This window comes from Brienomyrus brachyistius, chromosome 10 (genome assembly GCF_023856365.1).
Source record: "Brienomyrus brachyistius isolate T26 chromosome 10, BBRACH_0.4, whole genome shotgun sequence".
In the NCBI taxonomy this organism is placed as follows: domain Eukaryota; kingdom Metazoa; phylum Chordata; class Actinopteri; order Osteoglossiformes; family Mormyridae; genus Brienomyrus; species Brienomyrus brachyistius.
This window is the reverse complement of record NC_064542.1, coordinates 13883178-13910692: the sequence shown is the minus strand read 5'-3', so window position 1 is coordinate 13910692 and position 27515 is coordinate 13883178. Positions and strand designations below refer to the sequence as shown.

Below are 27515 nucleotides of genomic sequence, written 5' to 3'. Positions count from 1 at the left end.
TACTTTCCATCCGCCTGCTAACCGCTCACTATAAATATATTTTAGGCCTACATGTATAAGTATAATTGTGTTAATTGTACTGTATAAAAATGTGAGGAATATAACAACTGCGAGAATATAAAGTATGTTTTATTCATATTTTTTCATGTTTATACAAATCAAATATATATTTTAGTAATAAAAATCATTAGAAAAGAGCAAAACTGGTTTTATTTTGACTCCTCGCTTCTCCAGGATTTTCCGCAGGATTTTTATGCTTTTTGTCTTCACATGTTTGTTTTTAGTACATAATACACAAATCCCTCCAACCATGCATTTTCTGTACCTTCTAATCCTATGCAGGGTAACCAGGGTGTCTGGATCTTATCACAGAAACTACGCGCTTCACAAATGGGAATCCTTAGTCCACTGGAACAATTCGATCTGTCTAACACAGCATACCCATTTTCCCCCCAAAATATTTGTGGTGTGGCTCATCAGGGCTCATCATCTGCTCTTGTGTCCTGAAGGTTGTAGGTCAAATCACATTGCTGGCAAATAATCACGTCACCTTTGGGCCCTTGAACTTGGGCACCAATAAGAAATGCAGTGCTGAATATGACAGAGGCAAGCGGTGCCTTGTAAAAACAATTCAGTCTAACTTATAAATGACACGCAGTTTCTTCATGCATTTCCTAATCTGATATTACATCATTTGTCCTAAAGAGACTTGTTTTTTTTTCTCGCGTTTTTTTGATTGTTATTCAACAAAGTATGGAGCGACTGTACCACTACATAGTTAGAGTCAGATGATGTTGCTGCTTTGACATTTCAGTTGTGTTTTAATTGACCGAACCCCGGAAACACTTTCTGTGCCATTTTCGTTACACTGAAGCATCAATCACGTTTCCTACTGAAAGTCAAGCTAATTATATTCATCACAGTCTTGCAAAATTATTTTGCTGCTATTCCCAGAGCCCTTCTCACCAGTCATTGCTGTAGTTTGCCAATGCATATTTCAGTCTTTGTATTTATTTTATGGTTTAACATTTAATCACTGGCACGTCTTTATTATTTAGGGTTGTTAGGATTGTGTAGTGTGCTTGGCGATGACTGGCGATCCCACGGCAGCGTAACGCCATCAGAGGCATAAAATATGATCTGTCTGGAATCCTCGGACTTGCGCTCTTTGATCACAAAGCAGAAAATGTAAATTAAACAGCCATGCCTAGGCGCTACATGGTAAGCAAGCTCACCAACAAGCATACATACAAGATTTATAAAATTAACACCCTCCTGACTGTTTGCCAAACATATTTTTGCATCTTTAGTGTCAGCATTCTGTCAAGCCTGGCAGCATTCACTGCTCGCTTTCACCTCCTCAAGAAGCCGTGTGTGTGCGCCTGCATGCATCTGTGCGTCCACAGCCTTTGACGTCAAATTGAGGAGAAACAGATGGTGAAGTCAGCACATGAGACTCCCTTCCAAGGTCAGTGAGCCAAGAGAGGCCTGCAAGATGGGTTGTAATACATCTTTGGAATGACAATTATCTTTTACATTTGTCGTTCATAGATTAAATAAATATGTTTGTAGAAGCTCCCAGAAATTAACCCTTCAAAGTACAGTGTAACAAAGCTATTAGCTGCAGGTACATTGATAAGTCACCCAAGGCCTACCATTGAAGCAATAGGCAACAACACTATCATTCAGTAAAGTACGACACAATAGCAAAGAATGTAAGTTACATGTTGAGACGGTTGCAAAAAACCTGCATATTCAAGAAAACAACCCTTCTTTCATTCAGTTTTATTTGTAAAATCTAAAAATGTGAAGATTAATGAAATGCATTACAAATATTTGACAAATGTCATTGACTTTATGTATCAGAGATAGTTAAACTGCTAAAAACAAGGTGAATATAGCGTAGACATCTATGGATACAGCATTACTCACGGCAGGCAACTGATCTGTTGTCCTTGGGGGAAAACAGCACTACTGCCCACGGTTACAGTGACGATGGTCTGGATGTAACCCTCAGCTCCGGTTTTTACCTTTTAAAACAAACGTTTTTTGACTGACAGAACACTGGTGCTTTCAATTTTATGTATCTATGGTTTGTTGATCTTGATGAACTGCTTCTTGCAAATTTAGACTGATCACGATTTGATCTTTTTTGAAGTCATTTCTGCTAATGGATTTTGTTGAGTTCAGATATGTGAGAAAAAAATACTGAAATATTTGGCATAAAGCACCAAATCAGACACAGGCACCAGCATGGGAATTATGGAACCGTCTCTACCAGAAGTTGTTTTCTTTCAAAAGACTTTGATCTTTGACTTGTGTCTAGACCAGATGAGGTGAGAGAAATGATGCTATTTTCACATGAAGATTGTGATCATTAAAATCCCCTCCCCTAATTTTGCTGGGTCTTAAATGTAAGACTCCAGTCACAGAAGCTATTATGTAAAACACATAAATAAGTAAATATTCTAATACACAGTATTATTGGACAACAAAATTGTCAGCATATTAACAAATTAAATTAGATTCGCTACCTGTTAAAGAAACCGTCATCAGCTATAGTTCAACAGTTTATGACAATGATTTATTTAATTTTATATACAAAAACTGTGCTGAGAAAAAGTGTAAATGTTTGCCTCTCAATCTGAATACACCTTAGAAAAATGCTTACGAAGTGTACTTTGTTCAAGCCTCTTGTGCAACTCTTAAGGAAAGAAAACAAAGGGTTCAGCAGTGATGGACAGCCACCGTCCATATTAACAGAACTATGCCTGCACTGTACGTCAGCCAGTATCTGAGGGGAAATCATGGGAACCTTAAACCAAGTCAAGCCAAGTGAATTCTGTGAACACTTAAAGAAGGAGAAGCAGGGACACACAGCACTCCTACAATCTGAGCCCAGTTACACCATCCCCGGCATCCAACCCCCCCGACATACATTTGGATGATATGTAATATAATGAAGTCTCTTTAACATCAAATACACAGAAAACCTTTTTACAGTGCTACACCGTTGTGTAAAGCTTGTATTTTACCAACCGAGACAGAAGCTGGGAGGTTACATCATAACTTACTCTTCTGTGGTGGAACATATGCTACTGGACTATGTGACCACCATTCCCAATCAGGTCCAGTTAGAATGTAGCAGTGGGAGCACCATGTTCTGATCTCATTCAGGTGCAAAACTCACCCCCCCCCCCCAAAAAAAAAAACAGTTTCAATTGAGTGATTCAATGTACATATCAGATGTATTTAGGTATTTTGCTCCAGGTATTTGTCAATCATGTTGAAATTGTTCAGCCAGTTGTCACTGGAGCCCACAAGCATATCTATAAAGTCCACTTTGTTGGCTTCATCCCTGTGCATCCCATATCTGCCATTCGACCCCTGTGCTAAGGTCCCTGCGGGATGGGGGAATTCATAAGGACGAAGTTTGCATCCTGAACTACCACTGCTGTAGCCCAAGCTAGGGGTAGAGGGGCAACCTATGGGAGCCAAAGCAAGAGAGGGACATGGCTTCATCGCACCCATGGGGGACATAAGGCCCCGCGGCCCCGAGCCATGTTGGTCACTAGAGGAAGGGTGTCTGGCCTGCCTATTGGGCACCTGGGAGAGGCTAAAGGGCCCATTTTGGTGTGGGATGGAGGGCATGCCAGGACGCAGGGATTGCGGTGAGAATGGAGTCCCGCTCACAGCAGCGCCTCCTGCTGAGTATAAGTGTTGGTGTGACCCAGGATCCACGTGGCTGCTGCAGACAGTGCGTGGGCATCCCTGTTGCTGCCATAGGGGCCGAACGCATGGCTGCTGCTGTGGGCTTAACACTCCGCAGGGGGCAGAGCCTCCCTGGAGCGTGGGAGCTCTGGGGAGCTGCTGCTGTGGCATGGGGGGCTGCATGGATCTGCCGTTGAAGGAGGGCCCCAGGATCTGAGCTCGACCAGAGGTCTGACAATGCGGGGCGATCTGTTGAGGTGGTGTGTTCAATCCCATCACGGCCTGGCCCAGTCGTACGGGCGTCACAAATTCTCTGGGGGGGTGACCGGCGGCTTGCTTAGTGCCCATGCTAGCAACAAAGGTCGCCATGGAATGATTGGTTTGGGCATGAGAACCCTCGGGTAGCATCCGGCCAGGCAGAATTGCATTGTGGGAGACAACGGGAGGATCAGATGGCTCCATGGGGTAGCCAAGGCCCGGAGCTCGTGATCGGCTCACACCTAGAAGAGGAAGCAGACACGGTATCAACTTCTCCTTCCCCAAGAAAGGAGGGTAAAATGGTATTCAGGCACCCCCTGGTGCATGCCGCCATTTCTTTGTTAATGCTTCTGATCCTCAGGTTCCCCCACTCAGAGGATACTAACCCAACTCTCTTTAATTAACACTTAAGGCTAATTTATACTTCTGCATTGAACCGACACCATAAGTATTGTGTAGCCTTGGACGTTACGCCATAGCCTGATGTAAAAAAAAAAAAAAATTAATGAAATTTTTTTCTATTTAATTTTTACTCTCATTTTTGCACACATAATATTTTGTTACACTGTGGACCCCGAACTCCGCAATTTCGTCTCTGTATGCTTGTATTTAGCTGAGATGACAAAGTTTACTTTGATGTGCACCTTCCCACAACAACAGTGACTGGTCCGCTTGGTAGCATTCGTTTTTTATCTTTTTATGGGAGCAAAGAAAGTCCCAGGTGTACTTATATCTCTGACGGAAACTGAAGTGCTATTTATATCCAGCATTAAATAACCCACCCTAGGCAACATAGCAACAGGTCTAGAAAACACTAAGGATGACATCACAGATTTCACCTTACCTCCATTTAGATTATTCATGCTTTAAAAGAATAAAAAGAGTAAAAAGTGGTATATATGCTAATAGAGATTAGCTATATGCTAACTTTAGAAGATGCATTAATATTGACTTTGTAGCGGCTTGACATTTTTCCGAATTTGTCTACAGGAAATTTTGGAACAGCGCAAATGTAACCAGGACTTGAAAAATGGATACTTTGTTATATGTTTGTTATTTATGTTTCAATTGAGTGATTCAACATTTGAGTATGTCCCAGGGTGGGAAGACAATAAATGCAACATCCGAAACCATGTATCGCCTTGCGTTTTGATGGTGTAATTGGAGAGTGACACAAACGCACCGAGTACAAATGCTCATGACGGCGTAGGTCACTTGCGTTGTTCATGGTGGAGGCTTAACGCAGCAGCATAATTCAGGCTTTAGATTTAGACTTTTTTTTGTTCGTTAAGTCCAGTAGCAGGCATACAGATATAAAGTGGATAAAAAAACGTCTAAATGTCCCCTTACAAGCATTCCTTGTCTGGCAAGCAGAGCTCACCTTGAAATGGTGCGACTTGTTGGCAGTCCGACAAATGGCCAGCGCTCATCTGCTCAGGGTGCCTCTGCTTCTCCTGCAAGTCAATAAAACGCACGTTGCACGATACCGCACATCACAAACCCTGACTCACTACTACAGATCTGCCGGCAGAGATTTACAAGGGGACAAAGTATATCTAACGTCTTTAGCTAGACGGGGTGGGGGTGTGACAGAGAGACAGACCTGTTGCATGAGCTGCTTCCTCAGTTGGCTTTTTAGAAGACTGTACCCATCTCCATGCATGGGTCGTCTTAGCGAGGTGGGGTCTTGGAATCTGGCTCCTCCCCCAGTACTCTGGTCCTGTGACAAAATGAAAAGGTGAGGTATGTTAAGAATAAAGCATATCATCAATCACTATGGTGGAAACAATGGTCTATGTGAAAAAGTCATCAGGAAAAAAATGGTTGACGCGTTGAAAGCAAAAGAAAAACAGAAGAGGTTAAAAGATTATATGAGAGCAAGATGCCAGATAAGTAATGAAAAACACATCCTGCAAACTGTCAGCACAAAGACCCAGAAGAGGCCCCTCAAATAGGAGCCCTGAAGCAGAACATCCTCCCTCCGCATTATGGCCCAGTATCCCTCTGTGCTTATCGCTCCAGGATTCCTGGTTTACATATAAAAATGATTTCAGTGTCGCAATATCAAGCCTCATGTATTTTTATTTAAAATATGAGAAATTCAGGTTTTAATTTAGTACAGAAACATACACCACTCCTGCTACTCCTAGTCATCTTCAGGGTACATGTTGGCCACCAAGCAAACTGCTGCCCAAAGTCATATTGTTTGGGTGTAATTCAGTTAGTTAGCTCTGTTCTATATTATGGTTCAATTTCCCTTAAAATAGAATCCTCAGCTAGTGATTCCAAACACACCGATCAGCAGATGGTACTGCCAGGTGTAAGAGTGGCAGACTGTTCATGTATCTACTCTCTTTCCTGACCTTTCAGATATCACAAATCGCACACCAGGTTCCACGCTCCACGCCCATCTCCATAAGGTTATGGGCTCAAGTCCCATTGCTACCAAAGATACCACTGTTGGGCTCTTCAGCAAGGCCTTTCATCCCCATTGCTACAGGGACCCTGGCCAGCCCGGGTCTCCGATCCTCATTCGTGTCACTCTGGATGAAGCCGTCTGCTAAGTAAATGCACGCAAGACGTGGCCTATTGTCCAGCTGCTTATAAGTCTGACAAAATCATCGGGTGAATCAGCGTTTGTTATAGAGACACTATACAGGAGGTATGTCAGGTGTCAGGGGAGCGTCGGAGGCAAAAGTTTGTGCTAAAATAAGAACCTGAAACCTAACACCAGCCAAGCGAGCTACACAGTCACTGGAAACTCTACTTATTCGACAGAAGTAGAGGTGTAATTTAAGACAGTGTTTCCTAACCCAGCCCAAGGGGACCCTGGGGGTCTCTGAGGACCAGGTTGGGAAACACTGATCTATCATATCAGTTAATTCTCTCCTCTTTATCCGAAAATTGCACAGAAAGTTCTTTTTTTCCCATTGTGCCCACACACCAGAGTCAGTGCTTAAAACTCTAAAACATTAAACCAGTAGCATGAAATGAAGCTCGGCTGATTTTTCCCTATATCTGCTGCTGTCAAGGGCTTGCTTTCATATACACTGGATGCAAAAAACTACAAACACACAAGGAAATCCTCGCACACCATGATATTCCCGGGCAAGCCTATATAAAAAACTGGGCGGCGTGTCTGGAAGAGCGCGGTTTCCTCATCACGTCTGTGTCGTCGTTTGCACCGGCAGCTATAACCCGTAAATGTGAGCCTTTGTTCGCTTTTCACGCCCTTTTCACAAGAGGATGTCACGCGATTCCTGAATTGCCCGCTAGGGGGCTCTCGTGAGCCCTGTCTGCGCTTCACTTTCCATTGCCTCGTTAAAACTTACTGGATTTTTAGATCGTTCTGATAAAACAGCTGCGGCATGAGTCTGGAAACTAAAGTGAAAACCGGTGGTATTTCCCGATTTTTGTCGCCTGCATTTGCGTGTTTCACCACTAAACCTTTTACATTTTTACGATTTTAACAACTACAACTGACATCGTGGTATACAGCCCTTAAAAACGTGCATTTTAATCTTCCTCTTGATAATCGTCTACTTATTTTGTAAAGGTTACTGTGTGACTAGGTCTGATACTTCAAAGAACTTTATATGTTCATAAAATAAATTCAGAGCATGCTGACATTGAGCTAAACGGGTATCTGCCAAAAATAATAGAGACATTAACTATAAATATACGTATGCTGCCGAGATAAGAAAAGGCAACCTGTCAGTATGGAGAGAATAAAATACAATTCTCTCCCACCATGATACGCACAACCTATTGAAAATCTATCTATCTTCCGTTTCAGTCATTATTTTAAGTTATGTTTAGGGTGTCAAAACTGCAATGCTTAAAATATTGTCATATGTCATAAAATATGTCAGGTAGTAGCATTCCTGACTAACAATCTCTCAAAATTACTGTTCTCTCAGACTATAACACTGGAGTGATGACGATTTCTTACTGGACCATGAAATATTTTGGATTTCCTGTTTACTACAGTTAGGTCACACTTACCCAGGGGTGCAGTAGGGGTATGGATGCCCTGGCAGATTTAGGGGGTCAATTTTTTTACAGGGGTCTCTGAATGCATAAAATTTTAAAAAATACAATTTAAGTTGGGCAGGGGGCTTAAGGTGACATGCTACCACCGTTTGTGACCCTTTCACTTTGCGGACCCCACACTCTTCTGCAGAAAATGCCATTTCCTTGGTCTAATCTCGCGGAAAAGAATCCAAGCGAGGCCCGGAAATTGAAATCCCATTAATATCTGCCACAGTCTATCTGCTCGATGGCTCACGCTTAAGTAAGGAGCAAAGCCTGCAGTATCACTCATGCTAATCCTGCCTGAATTACCTTTAATACCACCGACGCCAAAGAACAACAATACATTTAAGGTTGAATGTCTAATGACTGTTAATCTGTTCTCATAAATGCTGCCATTTTGCATTCTACTCTCCAGTCTTTTCTTACAGGAGGCAGAACCCAGCAATTAATCATTCAAACACCTGTCATAATCCCACGCGATGATAATCCCACTGATTTTCTAGGTTACCTACTTGCATTTATTAATACATTTGGGAAGACAATGCATTTTTGCACTGTGGGACCAGCGGTCTGTTGGATAGCTGCTTACCCATATTTTACGCTTTCAGATTCGTTACAGCCCAGACATGGCTTCAGGGTAAGCGATCAAAATGAACGTCTAACTCTAAATTACAGTACAACAACTAACACCCTTGTGAAATCACTGATAAGAACAATAAGAATCTGTTAACAAGTAATTAAGATGAATTAAGAAATAACCTGTAGCAGAAACACAACATTAATGAGGCCTTATGGAAGATTTATCAAAACAAATTTCTAGGTATATTACTGTGATGTTTATTGTGAAATTCTTACTTGCCAGATATACACAGGACAATAATTACAAAATGCAAAATTCACCCATTATAACGGGTTATTCTGTTCAGGATCGCAGGGCAGAATACAAAACCGAGAATTAATAGTAAAGTAGCAGAGGCCAATGAGGGATTAGTCGGAAAGAAGAGTGGCCAATGAGGGATTAGTCGAGAAAGAAGAATGGCCAATGAGGGATTAGTCGGAAAGAAGAGTGGCCAATGAGGGATTAGTCGGAAAGAAGAATGGCCAATGAGGGATTAGTCGGAAAGAAGAGTGGCCAATGAGGGATTAGTCGGAAAGAAGAATGGCCAGTGAGGGATTAGTCGGAAAGAAGAGTGGCCAATGAGGGATTAGTCGAGAAAGAAGAATGGCCAATGAGGGATTAGTCGGAAAGAAGAGTGGCCAATGAGGGATTAGTCGGAAAGAAGAGTGGCCAATGAGGGATTAGTCGGAAAGAAGAATGGCCAGTGAGGGATTAGTCGGAAAGAAGAGTGGCCAATGAGGGATTAGTCGAGAAAGAAGAATGGCCAATGAGGGATTAGTCGGAAAGAAGAGTGGCCAATGAGGGATTAGTCGGAAAGAAGAATGGCCAATGAGGGATTAGTCAGAAAGAAGAGTGGCCAGTGAGGGATTAGTCGAGAAAGAAGAGTGGCCAATGAGGGATTAGTCGGAAAGAAGAGTGGCCAATGAGGGATTAGTCGAGAAAGAAGAATGGCCAATGAGGGATTAGTCGGAAAGAAGAGTGGCCAATGAGGGATTAGTCGGAAAGAAGAATGGCCAGTGAGGGATTGGTCAGACAGGACAGTCATGTCTTATGCTTTGGGAGAGTCTTGGCTCACCACTCATAGGCCAAATAACGCTTATAACGTGACCTCCAGGACAGCTTATCCTTGAGGCAAATCCAGCCTTTGCCGTGCTTCAAACACACTGCTTCTCCTTCTCCCCAAGCCCCCGAAGACAGAGTAACGGGGCCAAATATGAGCCAACACCGATGACCGGGAGCTGAGAATAGGGCCTTTGGCTTCTCTCGGGGACCTGCTCATTCAGACACGTTGTTACACTGGCTTTGGCAAAGAAACTCTGTAAAGACAGGAAACACACCAAGCTAGAGTGGTGTGTGCGTGTGTGACCCTGTGTGTGTGCGGTTTTGTGTATAACACACTGAGGGGACCTAATGCCCCCGCTGCATAATAAAATCCTGATACTTTTTACCTTGTGGGGACATTTTTCTGGTCCCTGCATGAGATAACTCAATTTGATAAATAAATAAATAAATAAATAAATAAAAAATTAACGGAATCAAAAAGTAAAATAGCCAAAGTCTTGTATATTATTTGGTTATTTATGGTTAAGCTTAGGGCTGGGTAGGGGTTAAGGCTGTTATTGTTGGGATTAGTGTTTTTCCCATAGAAATAAATGGAGAGTCCATCTATCCATTTTCTGCCACTTATTAGTGTAAGCAAGGATGCCCAGACCTTCCTCTTACCAGGCACCTCCTCCAGAGTCCCCACAGAGATATAAATACAAACGCATATATGTGTGTGTGTGTGTGTGTGTGTGTGTGTGTGTGTGTGTGTGTGTGCGCGTATGTGTGTGCATGTTTCCTCCCTCGCTCTGACCTTCTCTCCAGGAAGGAGAGACACTGGGGCTGTTTTCTTCTGGCTGCGTCTCCTCCTTTCTCTGGAGGAGGTGCCAGCAGACTGGCTGGAATCTAGATTGATAGTTCAGGGGAGCAGGAGCAATTCCTATGGGATTCATCCCTAATTCCTAAGTACCAAAATAGCTGCCAGTATTAAAATAGCTGAATAACACACCCCACTCCAACACACACACACACACAGGTTTGTAATTATATCTTTCCGGGGACTCTCCATTCATTTCTATAGGGAAAACACAAATCACAACATGATGACCTGAAAAATGGCCCCCACAATGTCAAAATGACAGGTTTTTAATCACATTGTGGGGGACATTTGGTTCCCACAATGTAATATAAACATAATCCACAAAGACACACACACACACACACACACAATTTGTTGTTTCCCTAATCTGAAAATACAGTTCAGTTAAGAACAAGAACAAGAAACGCAAACAAGTTTAATTTCTGACTTCATGTGGCAGCAGTGGTTTCTGGCCAGAGACACATTTGGACGGGGAAATATGCAGGGAAGGGGGCAGTGTGTTTGCACTCTGCTTCACTGCATTTTCCAGCCTTCGGAAAAAAAGGGAAGAGTAGTAAAAAGTCAACAAGAGGCCGAGCTAATGTGGGTCTGCATTCACCACCGGTCCGTGTCCAGGCCTGAACACAAGCCGCACTTCCATACCCTGCCGGAGTGACTCACACGTGCCGTACGCACAGCTGCCGCCTCAACGGCTCCCCAGCAAACCCTCTTCCTGTCAGGTTTCCTCCAGAACATCCACTGGCTCAGATCCATCTCTTAGAAAAAAGCCCATGTAACAGTTTACAGTGGGACAGGGACAATTGCAAAGGTCGTAAAAGCTCTGTGCTTATACCTAACAGATTGTAATGGGGTTTTCATAAGACAGCTGACAGATAAGGTGAGGGGCATTAGAGGGATCATAATTCATACAGAGGGGCCACCTCTACTATTAACCTTATGAATCTTATGAATCAGTGAGTGGCAGGCGAGTGGGCACTAGGGGTGCCAATCAGCTTTCAGCTGGGACCAGAGAGACTTGTGGCCCCGCCCCTGTATACACCCCTGCGTAAAACACATGCAAAATCTGTCTTTGGTTGGGTTGTGGATGTAGAATTTCTCAGAAGAGTGAGTTCAATTCGGAGAATTGAAGCTTGTCAAACGTAATGCAACATTTCCACATTAGGAGATCCCCATGGTGAGAAAACAGAATAGCAGCAAGGACGGATGGGGCGCCAAGCACACACATCATGGCAAAGTGCACATCTGCCCTCGTGCACGGCAGCATGCCAGTACAAACGTCCCCACCCGTGCGTGTACACGTGTGCATGCCAGTGCTCGCCGCTTCTGATCCTGCGCACAGACACCGCGGTCAACGTGCTTCCGTTTGCCTCACTTTCAGAGAAGCGCCTCTGACGCTGTTAAGTGAAAGCGGGATGCTGTGCCCCCCGCCTCCCAGCTGCAAGAGCAGCAGTGGCACTGATTGGTGTTTGGAAAAGAGAACCAAAATTATAAAGAATAAATTCCACACGGTCAGGAAATGGCAGTACCTGTACGATTAAACCACAGCAGAGTTCAAAACCAAAACAAAAGCTCAGGCTTGGAAAAAAACACTAAAACAAAAACAAACGAAAACACAAAATGTCAACATATGACCTAGAATGTCATTAGGACTGACAAAAGGACATTTCTAAGCGTGTGCTAATGAATAGCTTCCCATTATTGGATATTTCTTAAACAAAAGAAAAAAGAAAGTGGTGGATCTCCAATCTCCACTTCTATAAAATCAAAACATTTGAACAAACTCACACATCAAGGAACCAGCTATAAAGAATAGATGTATTATAACCTATCAAGGAACAACAATGGTAGAAAGGCTGATTGCTTGGTCTAAATGATTGGAGGACTCTTGTCTGAAGACACTAGTATCATTCATCAGCAGTCTGGCGGCGCTCACCCCTCGGATGCAGGGCGCTGCTCCTCCTGGCTCCAGGCTTCTCTGTCCTTGCTGCAGAGGCAAAGTTGGTGTGTTGACTGCCAGCCCAGCAGGTGGCAGCAGCTGCAGATTTGGGGTGCCATAGTGACCAGAGGAGCCCTGTCCCGGCCTCACGTGACCTGGTCTAGGAATGGACGGGTCTGGGTCAAAGTGCCGAAGGGGCGTGGTGTTATTGAAGGAGTACGGCTCGGCACCCCCAGTGCTAACACTCTGCCCTACCCGCATGGCTGCCTTTAACAGCTGGCTGCCCCCCCTGCAGTGGGGGCCAAAGCCATGAGTGGCAGACTGCTGCTGGCCTGAGGAGGGAACCGTGCTTGGCAGTAAGGAAGCCTGGGAGTTCTGGGGGCTAAATGGGGGCGGGACTAGGGCAGGGCTGGCCAGCTTGTCGGGTTGGTATGGCGGGGCCTGTAGTTGTTGAGCGTGGGGGACCTCATGCCATCTGGAATTAGGCAGGTTGCAGTGAGCTGGTGATGACATAGGAGAGCAGGCAGGGGATTGGGGCTGCGAGAGGGGCTTGGCTGGGTGGGTCAAGGAGAAGAGAGCACCTGGCTGACTGGGCGTTAACTGGGGGGAGCTAGTAGCAGGAGCCCGGATGAAACCTGCTGATTGGATGCGTGGGCTCTCCAGAGGCGAAGCACCTTGGGGGGAACGCTTGGGGGTGCCATCACCCACGGAGTGCACAAATGCCCCATCGTCGCCCAACAAATCGTCCCCTTTGCTCCCCAGGATCTTCTCCAAGTCCAGTTCAGGAAGGGAGCGGTTTGGGTTCCTTGTTAGCTCCTCCAGGATGTCCTGCAGCTCCTGCTCGACAGAAGGCGGGGGCATGCACGAAGGCGTCTCGCCCACAGTCATGTTCACCGGCAGTCCGAGACCGACTTTGGTTGGCATAGAGTAGGACAAATCCATATTGCCACCCTGTGAGGGTCGGCCACGATCTCTCACCCTGGGACCGGCAGGTAAGCAGGGGTTTTCATAGCTGGGGTCCATAGCCAGAGTGACATCCTGTAGACACGGCCGTTTGGCACCCCCTCGAGCCGCAGGACTGCAGGGGCCGTCAGCCATATCCAGCGTCCTCTTTACAGAGCCTGGCACCTATAGGTAAGGGAACAGACTGTTACTACCAGAACCACCTCACAAGACACATTACATGCATGCATGTTCTCCAGCCATTATGTTCCCCGCACTCATATTTAAAATTCAAGGAATCGCAATATTTTTCAAGTTCCATTTGAGCGAGGACAAGAGTAATGAATTTAAAAGGACCAGAGTCAAGAGTATAGCAGAAGCTAAACTCCCGGTGCTAGCAAACTGTGTAAAACCCTTTGGGGAAACAGCACTGACAGTAGACCAAGCAGAGTCGTGACTGTTGCTAATTGATAGAAGCCAGCCATGCAGCTGAACGAGGCCAATGAAAGTGCACTAAATCCAACACTAATCCCCTCAGTGAGGGGCTATTTCCGTGCTTCAGCACATAGTTCAGTTGAAGTCAGGCCAAGGCTCAGTCTTCTCCTTGGGTCCATTCACCGAAATACACTCACACACGAAGCATCGCATTACTCCACTCCATTTTTCTGAGGCACAGTGTGACGTGTAGGAGGACATTCTGAAACCGACCCCCCTCCCTCACCCAAGGGGATTTTCGGTTTAGTTATTTCCACCTTCTTGAGATCCACATGGAGTTATATTTTGGGTCTCCCTCTGTACCAAACAAACAATCACGTGGACAGGAGATTCCAGGTCATGGGGATTTTAAAATAAGCCAGGCTGGGGAATTAAATCGAAGAGCAGAGGTGTCAGCGAAGGTCATGTAAATGCCCCATACTCAGAGCTTCTGAACGTCTGTACTATGCGGTCCGTTGTAGTTCACCCAAGAGAAAAGGCTTTTCTTACGCAATTAACTATTGATGACATGAATAATCCAAAGGTGAGATTTAATGGCGCAAAGATTCTGCTCTCCATCCACATCCGTGTGTCTGACACGCGCAGACTTTCAGGAAGAACATCAGGAACAGAAGCCTGATGTCATCCCAGGCCTCATTGCCTCGAGTCGGAGAGTCACCACCATGTTGTTTTCTCCTCAAGCCCGTACACAGACTGGTGCTCGCATGCAAACTAGAAATAATCGTTGGCTCCCTTTCCGCTGGTTGGCCCCCCTAGTGCCCACAAGAATATAAGCGACCACTTGTCAACAACTGTTACTCTCCATCTTTACCGAACAATGAAAAAAGTGAGATGCAAAGCAAGGACTGATTGAGTTTTAAAGAAGCAAGACGCATGGAGGCAAGAGCCGTGGTGCTGAGGAAGACTGACATGACCTAGTGACCTTGGAAAGGAGAGGAGGGGGTGGGAGCGAGGAGCAAGGACAGAACCCTACGTGGGCTAGCAAGACGAAACATTCTCTTAATCAGCCTCTGCATCAACAAGACCAAAGATCGACAGGGGAAATCTATAAAAGAAAAAGCAGGAAGAGGGACGTATGGAATGAGAGAATGAGCAGTAATGCAGACGCACAGCGGAGTCGCCGTTGGGGAGACGCCCTCAGTTTTTCACTGAACAGTCATTACGTCACAGTCAGAAGCGGCTGCAAGTGGCGGGAGATGGGCTCTTATAATCAGGGTTATGCAACAGGATGTCAGTGGAGTTATCTCCTCATTTCATGTCTAGCTGTGGCACTGAGACACATCCAGGCTAGTTATTGTGGTGGCTGGGGGGGCAACACATGGAAGACACACACACCCAGTGATGCGCAATGACTTTTTGATGCTAGAAGGGGGGCACTTTCATTCATTTGGGCGTAAGGGGCAGGTGCCCGCACACACCCCCAGGAATGGGCACAATGGCCCATATCCGTAAATTTAACCCCCAATATCGTGAATGGTGTCATGACTGTGGGAGGAACCGAAATGGAACACGCTTCACTGTGACCATTCTTCAAATGCGCTTTCCCGTAAACTCGACTTCGCTACCATTTCCTTTCAGCTGCCGGTCCAGGTTTAATTACTGAAACTCTCAGCTGGCCACATTCACAGAAACCAGCTTGAAACTCTTCCACTTTTCTCATTTTCATGCATCGTCCCCAAAACCCAGAAAATTAAATAAATAAATAAATAAAGCTATATTGAAGTTAGACCCCCCCCCTCCTAAAGCCACACCAACATAAGGTGTGACACCCCCCCCCCCCCCATCCTTTTCCACAGATTTCCTGCACAGCGTTAGTCATGTCCAGTTCTGTATCAGACTTGCCAGTTTGCAATGATTTCACTCCTGCCAAGAAGCAACCGACAATTTTCCTGACACCGTGCTTTTGCTTATGGGGGGACCTGGCTTCTCTCCACCCCCCCCCAAAGGAGTTCCCGGTGAAATTTCATCGAATTTCGTCGCCCACGTCAGAGCCGTTTGATCAGGGGATCCCCTTTGCAGTCGCGTTCTCTCTATCCCACACCCGGCATTTCGGCTCAGGGCGCCGGAAGGCACATTTCTCAGCACTGCATTCAAAGAATGCCAGTGAACACGCAGAGAGGAAGGAAGACGAGAGACAAAGGGGATGGTGAGAAGCCAGAGGCAACTCGTGGTATGTGCTGATATACCTCCAGAACACACGCGCGCACACACACACACACACACACACGCGTGTGCACAACCATCAGAAAACAAAACCTTCCACACACACCCACATTTCTCAAAACGCATATCAAAACCATAAAAGCAAAATTAAACGGAAACAAGGCCACGCCCCTAGAAGTGTAAAAGTAGCGTCTACATGTATTTCTATGTTTTGAGATGGTGAAGATGGGTATGGGTATTTCACCAACACTGTTTACAAGATTGTGGTGTCATTTAACTATAATCATCTCATCCAGGTGTCAGTCGACTGCCCAACTAAACCAAAACCAATCCAATGCAATACAAAAAAATTATAGTGTCAGGGGTGCACCATTGTGCTCCATCCTGGGTTATTCCCTGCCTTGCGCCCACATTGTAGTCATGGGCACACTCAAAGTCACAAAGACTTGCTCTTGTCCTTGAGGAAGAAACTAGCTTCAGTAAGATGTCTACCTGTATATAATGGGGGGAAAATACAAACAAACAAACAAAAAGAAGTCTATTAATCCCATGAATGTTACAATTTCTGAATGTCACTTTGTAATAAAATTAACACCTTGCATATTGGTCCAAACACCTTTGTAAGGGCTGTGTTTAGATATAAACCATCCCACATAAGTAAAAGAAATTCAAAACTGCCAGACCTACACGTGCAGGCTTGTTAACATCTCAATTATGATCATCCTATTTATGCTTTAATACGTAAGGACAAGGGTGTGTTGACGATTTCAATCCAGTAAAAACCAGTCTACCTCCCTCTCCTCCTCCGTCTCTCAGTGTCTGCCAAATGACGTAGAACTATGACCTCCTGACCTCTATTATAGTTACCCTGCCCATTGCCTCCAGGCTCCTTATTTCCTTTCAACCCAAATATCCAGTTCAATTCAGTTTAATCTCAGGAGGTTTGAAATGCTTTCTTTTCCTCCCAGGCTGAATAGCTAGATCTACCATTAGATGTGAATGGGGTTTGAGATGGAGGAAGTACCATGAATAGGCAATGACTGGAATCTCCACCACTACGGAAGGCCCACGGATCCTCTAAGTAAGATATACGTCCCAGAGCTGCCCTCTCTTATCTGCACATGCAGCATGTTCTCCCAATTAGCCAAGCACACCATCAGTAGGCACACCAGTGCCACCAGTCGTTGCCGTCAGCACCAGTGACGACGTTCAGAAAGTCAGCCAGTGACAGATGTCCCAGGATTCGCTTAGCTCGTTGGGAGTTGAGCTGACGCACAGAGGCCCCTCGCTTGCTACGCAACACTAACGGAGTCAAAACGTCAGCAGGCCAAGATGGCGAAGGTGCCTTGGGCTGGCTTTAAGTGAGACCAGACGGGGTGCAATGTGCAGGCTGTGGAAAAGTTCAGACACGACCATCCTCCAGATCACACTCAGTCCACTTTGCATCCTGGCTGGTCTCTGAGATTCCACAGGGCCAGCATCAAAACACCCCAGCTGCACGCGGGAGACCAACAGCCAGAAAATTACACAACTGGCGTGTGTCATATAATGAGACTAATGTGCACAAGCTCTTTGTTCTGGCATTACTGTGACTATGGTACCAATAAGATCAAACTTCACATCTTTCCACATGCGTGATCCAAAACCACTGGTGGGAGGGGGGGGGCACCAAACCACATACTAAAAAAAGGAATATCAAAAAATATGAATTATGTATGTAATTGGGATAAGTGGGATCAAAATGCAGAGTTTGGAGCGTTTACCCAGAAAGATTGAGACGGCAGCAAGCATTACTGACATTTAATTTTTTAACACTTTATTATTTCAGCTAGAATATGAATGCAGAGATAAGGTTCCTGCCAGTAAAGCTATTTAAACTTTAACTGAAACCTAAGAATGACATCCCAACCTGCTACCTCTTATGCACACGCATACCCTTACATCCTCCTTGCATTAAAGCTACTCAGGTTCCCTTCCAATGTGGGGGGCTAGGGTAGGAACTTCTGACCTTGCTTTCGTCCAGAAGCTTCCAGGAAAGCACCTCACGTTCACTCGCAACTCAAACGCACATCGGCTTCTCATTACGTTTATTTCAAGTTGCACGGTGACCAAGTACGGGTGGGGACACCTGGACCTTTAAGGGCTCTCCGTCAAGTCGGCCTTCCAGAAAAGGAGGCTGCACGTGCACACACAAGCCAGAGCGAAAGGGGTGGGGTTTATCACAGCTGGGCTCCGCACGGCATGACTGAGAAGGCGGAGTTTACCGCAGCTGGGCTCCGCACGCAGGGAATAGGAGTTTACTACACTGGGAAGATCCAAGGAAAGTTTTTTTTTCCTTCTTAAATTTTAGATGTTACCAGGTGTTCAGCCAGTTCCACAGACAAAATGGTCATTGCAGGGCAACTTTCCAGTGAAGTACTGGTACTTCGTAGTTCCAAAGATAAATGTAATTGCTCGTTAATTTCTAGCACAAAAAAAAAAATTAAAAAAAATCACTGGCACAGAATCCATGGAATAGATTAACTGCCAGACTTGAGTGAATCATGGTGTTTCTTCTTAAATGTTACTGTTTCACAGTGAGCAGAACATTTTTGCTCACCTGAGGCTTATGATACCTGAGTGAGACATTTCCCTATATGACTATTTGCCCTATAACCACACATCTCAGACAGCCATAAAAGTCCCACAAACTCTACTCTGAGACTGAGATCGACTGAATTAAATAGCTGACTAATCATAATTAAGTGTATCTAGAAGTTTTACACATACAGATCTGCTCTTCCAACTGTCCCCTCTTTTTTCATACTAAAGGACAGCTGGCAGAAGTGAAGCCTGCTTGTAGTAAATTCGCTCGGTTCAGCAGGGAAAATTACATACTAGTTTAATTGAATCAGTCTCACAATTACACACCGCTTTACTAGTCAGTGAGAGAAGTGGGCCTGTGTGGAGGCACGAGTTTGCGTGAGAGCAGGGTCACCAAACCACATGAATCACATCACAGCAACCTCCCCTCGGGCTGTTTTTTAAAGGCACGCAGAAACCCAGCACGCCGACGTTCACCCCCGAAATATTTCGCCAACAACAGCAGGCACGCAACAAACCATTCCAGTAGTAAGCATGACAACACCAAGCTGTCAGAACATGCTCCTATTCTCTGTATGCCCTGGTCGGCTAAAAACAAATTAAAACCGGTGGCAACGTACTTCGTATGAAGCACCGATTATCAGCTTTGCCACATCTGCTAAATATTAGCTATGCTTACACCAGCTGAGGCTCCTCCTACATCTGCTGAGAGCGACCTCGTCGTAACAGAATCTCCTCATCATTACAGTTGTCACACTGCATGGTTCCTGCCTCTCCTTTGATGCCCACTTTCCAGTGTGTGAACCTCGCTTTGTAAGAGATACACATTTCGCACTGTATTTTGTACTGTTTTCCTTTCATCTCCCTCTTTCTCTGTGCCCTTATAAGACAGATGACATACAAAATTTCAATGTACTTAGTATAATTACAATAAAAGATTATTGGTAACACTTTAAAGCACTCGTCTATAATGCATTTTAGATGCTTCATAATGCATTATAATGCATTCATAAAGTATTATAAACATGGCTACAACTATTTATAAAAAGGCATAACACATTAAAACCATGTTTATTATGCATTATGACTGTCTTATGAAGCTCTCATCTATAATGCACTATAGATACCTTCATAATGCATTATAATGGCTTACACTAACCATTGCAATATGAATTATGGTGACTGATTTAAGTGTTACCAGATTATCTTAATTTGTCTTATTTAAACATCTACACACAGCTCACCCCATCCAACCTCACTGACCACGCTATATCATACACAGTGGCACCCCTCATCACCAGAATCAAAACATACTCAGTGACCATTTCGTTAGTTACACATAGCTAGAACCAGGTACGACACACTTTTAACTCTAGAACAACTTCAAGGGTAGACGACTTGTGTTCAGAGAAGCCCATCTTCACGCCAGCTGTTATTCTTGCACTTGTGCCCTCCCAGTTGGCTTTGATGAGTTTGGCCGTTCTCCTCTGACCTCTCACTGACAGGGTATTTTTGGCCAAGGAAATACCATTGACTAAATACTTTCAGTTTATCACACACCATTCTTCTGTAAACTCTAGATGCAGTATTCCATGAAAATCGCTCTTGACCCCGACGTTGATGATTTGCTGTTTGGGGGTGCAGCATGCTCGCATGGCTATAGTAGGTGAACCTAATAAAGTGGCTGATGAGCGACGATTAAGGTTAGACTGGAAAAGGGGTCCTTCACTTACCAAGGCGACTGGCCAATAGGAGAAGATGACCTCCCTTCTACTGAGAGGAAGATGAAGAGTATGTGAAGTGAGTCTGTGACTGAGTATAATGTGGGAATGACATTCTGAGAGAAGCCGATTTGTTCACATCCCCCCTGGGCTCCACTGCTCCGATAGCGGTACATTGATTGCCGAGACACTTGAAAGATGGCAGAGGGTAGCCATTTTTTCCTAAGTCCACATCATACACTACCTCCAATCCATTGCTACCTCCACTAAAAGGTGACAAGAGACAGAGTTGGTAAACTAGAATAGCAAACAGGGTTGTTTGGTCTCTCAAAACAGCACAACGAAATCAGACACTACCCTTCCCTTTAGCCAATTTTTTGTATATCTAATTTTATTGCAATAGGAAAAGGAGGATTACATTTCAGGATTCATTTTGTGGCTGCAGTAAGCTTTCTGGGAGATTCAGCTAAGGGAGTTGTGACAAGACAACAATGGATTATTAATTTGCTTATAGCCACAATCTGTCCATCAGTAAAGAGAAGAGACATAACTTTCGCTAAAACATTTATGATGTGCATTTCCTTGCTAGCCTTTCATGCAATTCATTTATTAATCTAGAGATATGCGCCTGCAAATGGATGTTTAAAAGCACAAAAATGTTCTTTGTCAGATCTCTACCAATGAATAATTTAAACAGCAGTGCATTGCCTTCGAAAAAAAAAAGTTTCACATTCAAACTCTGTTGCCAGAAGATACTATGACAACTGCGAACGACTGAGTGACCTGTGCACGCTGAGGGAGGCTTTGGCGGCGCCGTCAGCACAAATGATGGAGAGAAATAGCAAGAATGCAGTAGTATGACATTCTGTGTCAGTATATGTGCTTGTGCATCTGACCACCTGAAGTTTGTAGTTCACCTCTGGTAGGCTTGCAACCTAGTTACTGTTCAATGAGCTACAGCGTCCCTTGGGTGTCCAAAGAGCTGACAAGACAGCCACACTCCCAGCATGGAGCTGCTGGCAGAGGTGTACTGGATGGGGGTGGGTGATCACTGGATGTTCTCAAAGCTTTAAATATAAAACTGGTAAATTTAGCCCAACAGGCCTCCTGCACTCAAAGTCACCCCAGGCGATGTGTAGATGTTACAGAATCTCCCCACAGTGTATTTTCAGTGCATGGTAGAAGAAAAAAGGTAGCACACCCCACCAGCAGAGGGGTCTACAGAACATGACCAGCAGATGGGATCTAAAGGAGACGGGTTTTGGCCCATGATACGAGAATTCAATGCTACAGCATAACTGTTCCATCATTCCTTTAAAACGTGGGACAAGAGCAGGTCAGAGAGGCAGCCCTCGTGCTGCTGAACTGAAGATTATTCCCCTCCAGAAAGAATTACATATGCATAACGGCAATGAATCTGAATGAACTTGGAGTCATTGCATCCTGTCTATTTAGATGAAAAGTTCCACAACATTCTTGTCTCCAACTAGGGTGTATGTGTGTGCAAGCAATCTGATTTTGGTTTATTCAAGTATATATGCAAAATGGATCAGAGAGACTAAAGTGGGGTGATATATGAAATGAATGAGAAGTTCAGAATCCCTCCACTGTTATGGATAGCAGGCCCTAAAGCAGGGTACAGCTTACAGTTTAGAGGATCCTAGTCTACTTACAGTGCCATGTTCACTCGCCAGTTGACAATAGAAGCTATGCAAGGTTAATTCAGAATAAAACCAGGGTCATCTTATCAATGAGGGACTAATGTCATCATAAATAGCAAAGAAACACAGTCATCTTAAACCTGGACTATGTGGCCGAGTTGCCATTTCAACCTTGTGTAAAACTATGGTTTACAACAAACTGCTTCTACAATCAATCAAGGCCTGGGCTAAGGCCTAGTTTTTGAAATCTGCTTCAGAACACACCATGGAGAAAACTAGGCCTGAAGCCAGTAAGCACAGTGGGCTCTACCAGATTAATGAACAGACATGCTTGAAACTTCAAGGGTCGACGGTAAAACCCAACACAGACTTGAACACATGCAAACCAGGAGTTCTAGTGTCATGCATACTACACTGAAAGTTCTTCCATTGAAGGCCTCTGTGTTGGACCAGTGAGACGGTGCATGGTGGTCAGATACTCCACACGACAGCCTCCTCTCACATGACCATCCTAGCTATGACTTTTGCAAGGAAGGAGACACCATGTTCCAAAAAAATGGAAGGCAAAAGTTACTATTCTTCTTTCTAGAAATGTGTTGCTAACATTATTTACCAATCAAAATTGTTTGTCAAACCAATTACATTGTAGATTTTGTAACTTTAATAATCTCTCCTCTTATGTGGATGTGTTTCTGTGAAGTGAAATGATCCTTTCTTTTCCATTTGCACAAGTATATGTACAAATACACTGGAGTGTTTCTCTTCACCTACCCCATGTTGCTCTCCATGAGAAGCACATGCAGGTGAGAGCAAGGTTGGGGGTCACAGCGCAGAATCAGTACCACTAGAGCTGGGACTGCCGGGGCTCGAACTGGCAACCTTCTGGACACAGGCACAGAGCCTGCCGAGCCACACCACCACCCACGGTCAAACATGACAATGTTCAAATGTTTTCAAAATTCATAAGAAATGCAAATGGTTTAACTGAATGATAAATGACATAATTACTACTTGTGTACAACAAACAGGACAATGATGGGATATATCTGTTAGCAAGGTTATATTTTCCAAGGTGAAGAAAAGGCAATAAAGATGGACCACATCAGGCCTCAGCAAGCACAAAAGACACAGGCAGTTAAATAACAAAAGAATGAAAAAAAACCTAGACAGAATTTAGCCAGCAGTAAGTAGCTTTGGCATCAGAAGCAGAAGGGAAGATCCAGAGAGGAACTTGGTGCCTGCTCCTCTTTGTTATGATCCCTGGGCAGGGATACCATTTCCCGATGCTGGCTTGTTTTTGTTTTTTTAATATTCACTTGCAAACTCAACCCTGCACAGGCAGTCACCCCGTTAGCAAATTAAATTTGAAAAGGTCTCTTTAACTTCTTATAATAGCCCTGAAAATACAATTACAAAAATAAGATAAGCCAGCTCCAAAAACCTGGTGAGGAAATAAAGGAAATGCTCTCCATCCACCCCAGATTAACGCCAATCACATACACCTGAATTAAACATAACATGGAGTACCCTGCCTCTTCTCTTACAACAGCCAAACAAGATACCAAATTATTCACGAGGCTAAGCATCTGCTCATTTTATCTGCGTACCTTTCAAACCACTTCGACTCCACCAAAGGCTTTCGGATTTCTCCAAGTGCGTGTGTTTTTATGTCTGTGTCCGGAATTTTGAGAACAACTTCCTTCAATTATGACGGTGTGAGAGTGAAAATTTACTAGTATTTGCCCATTTTGAGTCACTAAGAAATGTTTCCCTGTGTAACCATGAGTGTGACCACCGCCGTCATTCAAAGCTTGATCAGTTGTGGTATTGAGAACAAACAGGAAGTGAGAAGTACTTGCTAACGCTGCTCTTCTGGTGAAATCCTGGACTACTAATCTACTTTGGCAATTCCAGTTTAACAGAGATAAACGAAAGTTCTACGCCACGCCTTGTAGGTTGTGGCGGGAGTAGCGTCCTGTTAACTTCTTGTTCAAACTACCGACCCGTTGACTGAGTAGATGAATGAAAATCCATGGGAGCTGCAACTACTGTGGACGGCTTGATCTGTCAGACTGGCACTGCCCATCTGGGCGCAGCATTTCCCATTTCTCACCGCTTCAGCGAACAGCTGGCCTCACAAACACGTTCAAGGCCACCCCACCCTCCTCTTCTGTCCCTCCATCACAGTCTCCATACCCCACCCTGCAATCTCTCCCTCTGAGCTATACACCATATGTTTCGTCAGTGAAAAAGCCCCACATTTTATCCCCCCCCCCCCCATCAAGCTCAATCTCAGTCAGAAAAGTGAGAGTTTCACATCAGCTTACTACGATCAAAATACAAACGTCTAAGCAGTTTATTGGAAAAGCTGAAATGCATGCTTCGAAATGGCCAAGGCGGGAGCCATGTCCTGTTTAGCCAAATTTGTAAATCTAAATGATCTCATAACTTAAGATTGTCTCTTAGATCAAAGTAGCCCCTTCTTCGCTTTTTTTTGTTAAACTTTGAGGTGGAATCCAACCCCGACAAAGCCCGCAGATGCTCATGTTACCGCGACTGAAACACTGGCACATTGAATAGGAGATCTGAAGCAATCGCGCATTCCTTCTGTTGAGTATTCTTTTAACGCAGACTTCAAAGCCTTATGACAAATTTGGCCAGCAACCAATTTAGACAAACATCGTTGGAGTTCAAGGGAAATTAACCGCCAATCTTGTGTGAATAGATGTACTGAGAGTGCTCTACCAAGAAAGAAACCTCAAACCCAGGCTACACATCGAATATAAATGAAACATCTAAACAATTTGCGATTGCGTCAGTAATATTCCTGTTGAAATGTTTAAGATCTTATTGAGTATGTTTCTACTCTGTCACCTGCTTCATATTCTGATGATTAAAGTTGCGCGTCTATACCTCCTCCCGACTAATACAGCCCCTGGTAGCTACATCATCTATTAGCTACTCTCCTGTAAATCAAGGCTGATGATTGAAATTGGCGATTCATAAAACTGGGAGCAAGCACAGGATAGAGACCTTAGGTGCAGATCAGATCGAGTGTAACGCGACAAGACGAATGACTATTGGCAAGTTCAATAGCTTGTTTTCGCGGTAAAGCTGTACTCGATCACTTGCGCTTATCTAAAAACTGATGAATGAAAGTTGGCAGCAACTTATCGCTCGATTGGTAATTGTTAAATATGTGTGCCGACACCACATCTGCAGTCTTGCATGTGATAAAACTGGCGTTTCTCGTGTGTCTTTAGCACGATGCATTAGGACAAAGTTGAGCTTGTCATTGTGCAAGCTTAAGAACGGTAGCATTCCTGAAGCAAATTCATCACATGGCTACATTCTTCATCTATTCCTCGCATTCCGCGGTCAGCTACTAGCTCCAGAACTTTAACCCTGCAATATATTTCCACTAAAATACTCAAATTCTAATGATGGAAAACAGTTTTTTTTTTACACTGCACGATCACATTATTTGTTGCCGCAGTGCCTTTAATCACAATTAGACTTTGAGCTGCAGCAAATTGTCTTTACATACGAATCCGATACAAAACACGCAAGGTGTTTTTAGCAAGATACCAGGTGCAATGGGAAAGTATTAAACCAAAAAGAATAGAAACAACGCGAATGAAAACGTTAGCTCCGTCAGTGTATTACAGCCAATCCATGTCAAAACAAAGGGCTAGTACAGACAATATATCACACCTGATGGACCAGTCTTATTTCGCTGTTTGCCTAATTGGTCTTGATAATCGATCGGTAAGGCAGATCGCTGCAACATGTTTTAATACGTACACATCGCTTGTATCTATTGGCACAATTCACGCTTTCTGACATTTTTATTGCGACCGTTTTAATGATCATACTAAATAGTACAACAGACCATTCATTAAGAGTTAGGTGCAGTCCCTTCTTAGAGGCGGGGGCTTGAAAATGGGCCTTTGCCATCTAGTTAATCCTATTACGCATCCTTGCAGCCTGCATTAATCCTAAACAAACCATCCGGTCTCATTTCCTCGTGTCAGCCACGGTCTCTTATCACCAATCCACAAAACTTAGATCACGCTTCCATATGCATGATTACAAGCATCGATATCATGATTATTGCAAGTATTAAATAAACCGCCGACACATTATTTAATCCGGTCTTTTGTTCCGGTGATTGACGACAGTGGACCCAAAATGTTGTTGTAAAACGGTTTAGATTCTGCATTAGCAACTGTTAACTCATCTTGCTCTATTCTCGCCATGGAATTGACATAGCTATGAAGAACTTTGCCTACAAGCATTCGCTCGTTTTGCAGGACTTTGAAACAGACTATACATAATGGGACACACTAGGAGTATATTTGAATACAGAAGCTGTACCCACTCGTTACTGAAAATACACCCCCGCTTGAAACGCAGAGTGTGCATAGGTCTATATGGCTTATACATTAAATGTAGTTTACTGCAAATACAGACTCACAGAACGCAACTTCACTGATCGGGTGTAAAGCGTGAGGAAGGGTTACGATTCATTTCTCGCTGTAATACTCCTGTTAACTTTAAATGCAACGTGGTTTTGCATTGTGTCAGTAAAGTATAAAAATATCTTTCAACTATATTTTGAAAACCAGCAACCGACTGGGGGGGGGATTGCATGGTGCCCCTACTATGCAATAAGTTTGCCGCAAACGAGCTTGTAAGTGATACCTGGTTTCTCCAATTAAAAACTTAATTCAATGTAGACCAGCGCACCTATACACGAATCTGGTAATACGATTTACTTAAGATGTGTGTATATTATAATATTTAAATTAGTCCCACCCATGCGCAATCATAGGCAGCACTGTCGATAATTACAAACCCATTAACTTACTAGTGGTTCCATGCGCGGTGCGTCTAGTCGCTGAGAAACCAGAAGCATGTTGCGTGAATGTTGATCAACAAGGTTGCTTTTAAATCCACTTTTGTTTCGACATGTGAATCGCTGCACAAAGAAATTAAAGCAACAGGGCCGAAATAAACCCGGTTAAATGAACAATTAATAAGTTTTGGCTGTCAATTTAAGTTCTGAATTATTGACGGGCTCCTGCAATTAAAGAAAGTCAACAAAATCAATCCAATATCGATATTCTGGTGAAAAGTAGGCTAGTTCATCCTCACACTTGCTGCGGTCGTCTGATGATACAATGTCCATATCCATCGCCACAAAAAGCGGCCACTTGCATGCTCGCCCTCCCCAGCTTCCTGATTGGGGAGGCGGGGTAACCTCTGTTATAGGACGATAGCCCAAGCAGTATCGCGGAGGAGGAGGCGCCGCTGTTCCGCTGCACGCCGCTTAGTCTTAAAGGGACATTCCGCTTCTTGTGGATGTGTAAAGAAAACGCTGCCAAACCGAGGACACCAGAGCGGCAGGTCCCCTGGTTAATGATAAACTGCGTCATAGGACTGCAGCGACAAAAACGCGTCAACAAAA

At 44.2% G+C, this 27515-nt stretch overlaps 1 protein-coding gene across 2 annotated transcripts; it reads right to left on the bottom strand.

Annotated features, from left to right (window-relative positions):
* Positions 1 to 1770: 1770 nt before the first annotated feature.
* Positions 1771 to 27295, bottom strand: LOC125751001 (mastermind-like domain-containing protein 1). Of its 2 annotated transcripts, XM_049029418.1 has the most exons (6): positions 27203 to 27290; positions 26916 to 27026; positions 12478 to 13608; positions 5573 to 5689; positions 5351 to 5423; positions 1771 to 4211 (listed from the first exon to the last, which is right to left on the bottom strand). In XM_049029418.1, the coding sequence occupies exons 2-6, from the start codon at positions 26961 to 26963 to the stop codon at positions 3253 to 3255; spliced, it is 2328 nt and encodes a 775-aa protein (XP_048885375.1). In that variant the 5' UTR covers positions 26964 to 27026; positions 27203 to 27290; the 3' UTR covers positions 1771 to 3252. The 2 variants fall into 2 exon arrangements, with proteins under 2 accessions (XP_048885375.1, XP_048885374.1); XM_049029417.1 differs by having other exon boundaries at positions 26916 to 27295.
* Between the last annotated feature and the right edge of the window lie 220 nt (positions 27296 to 27515).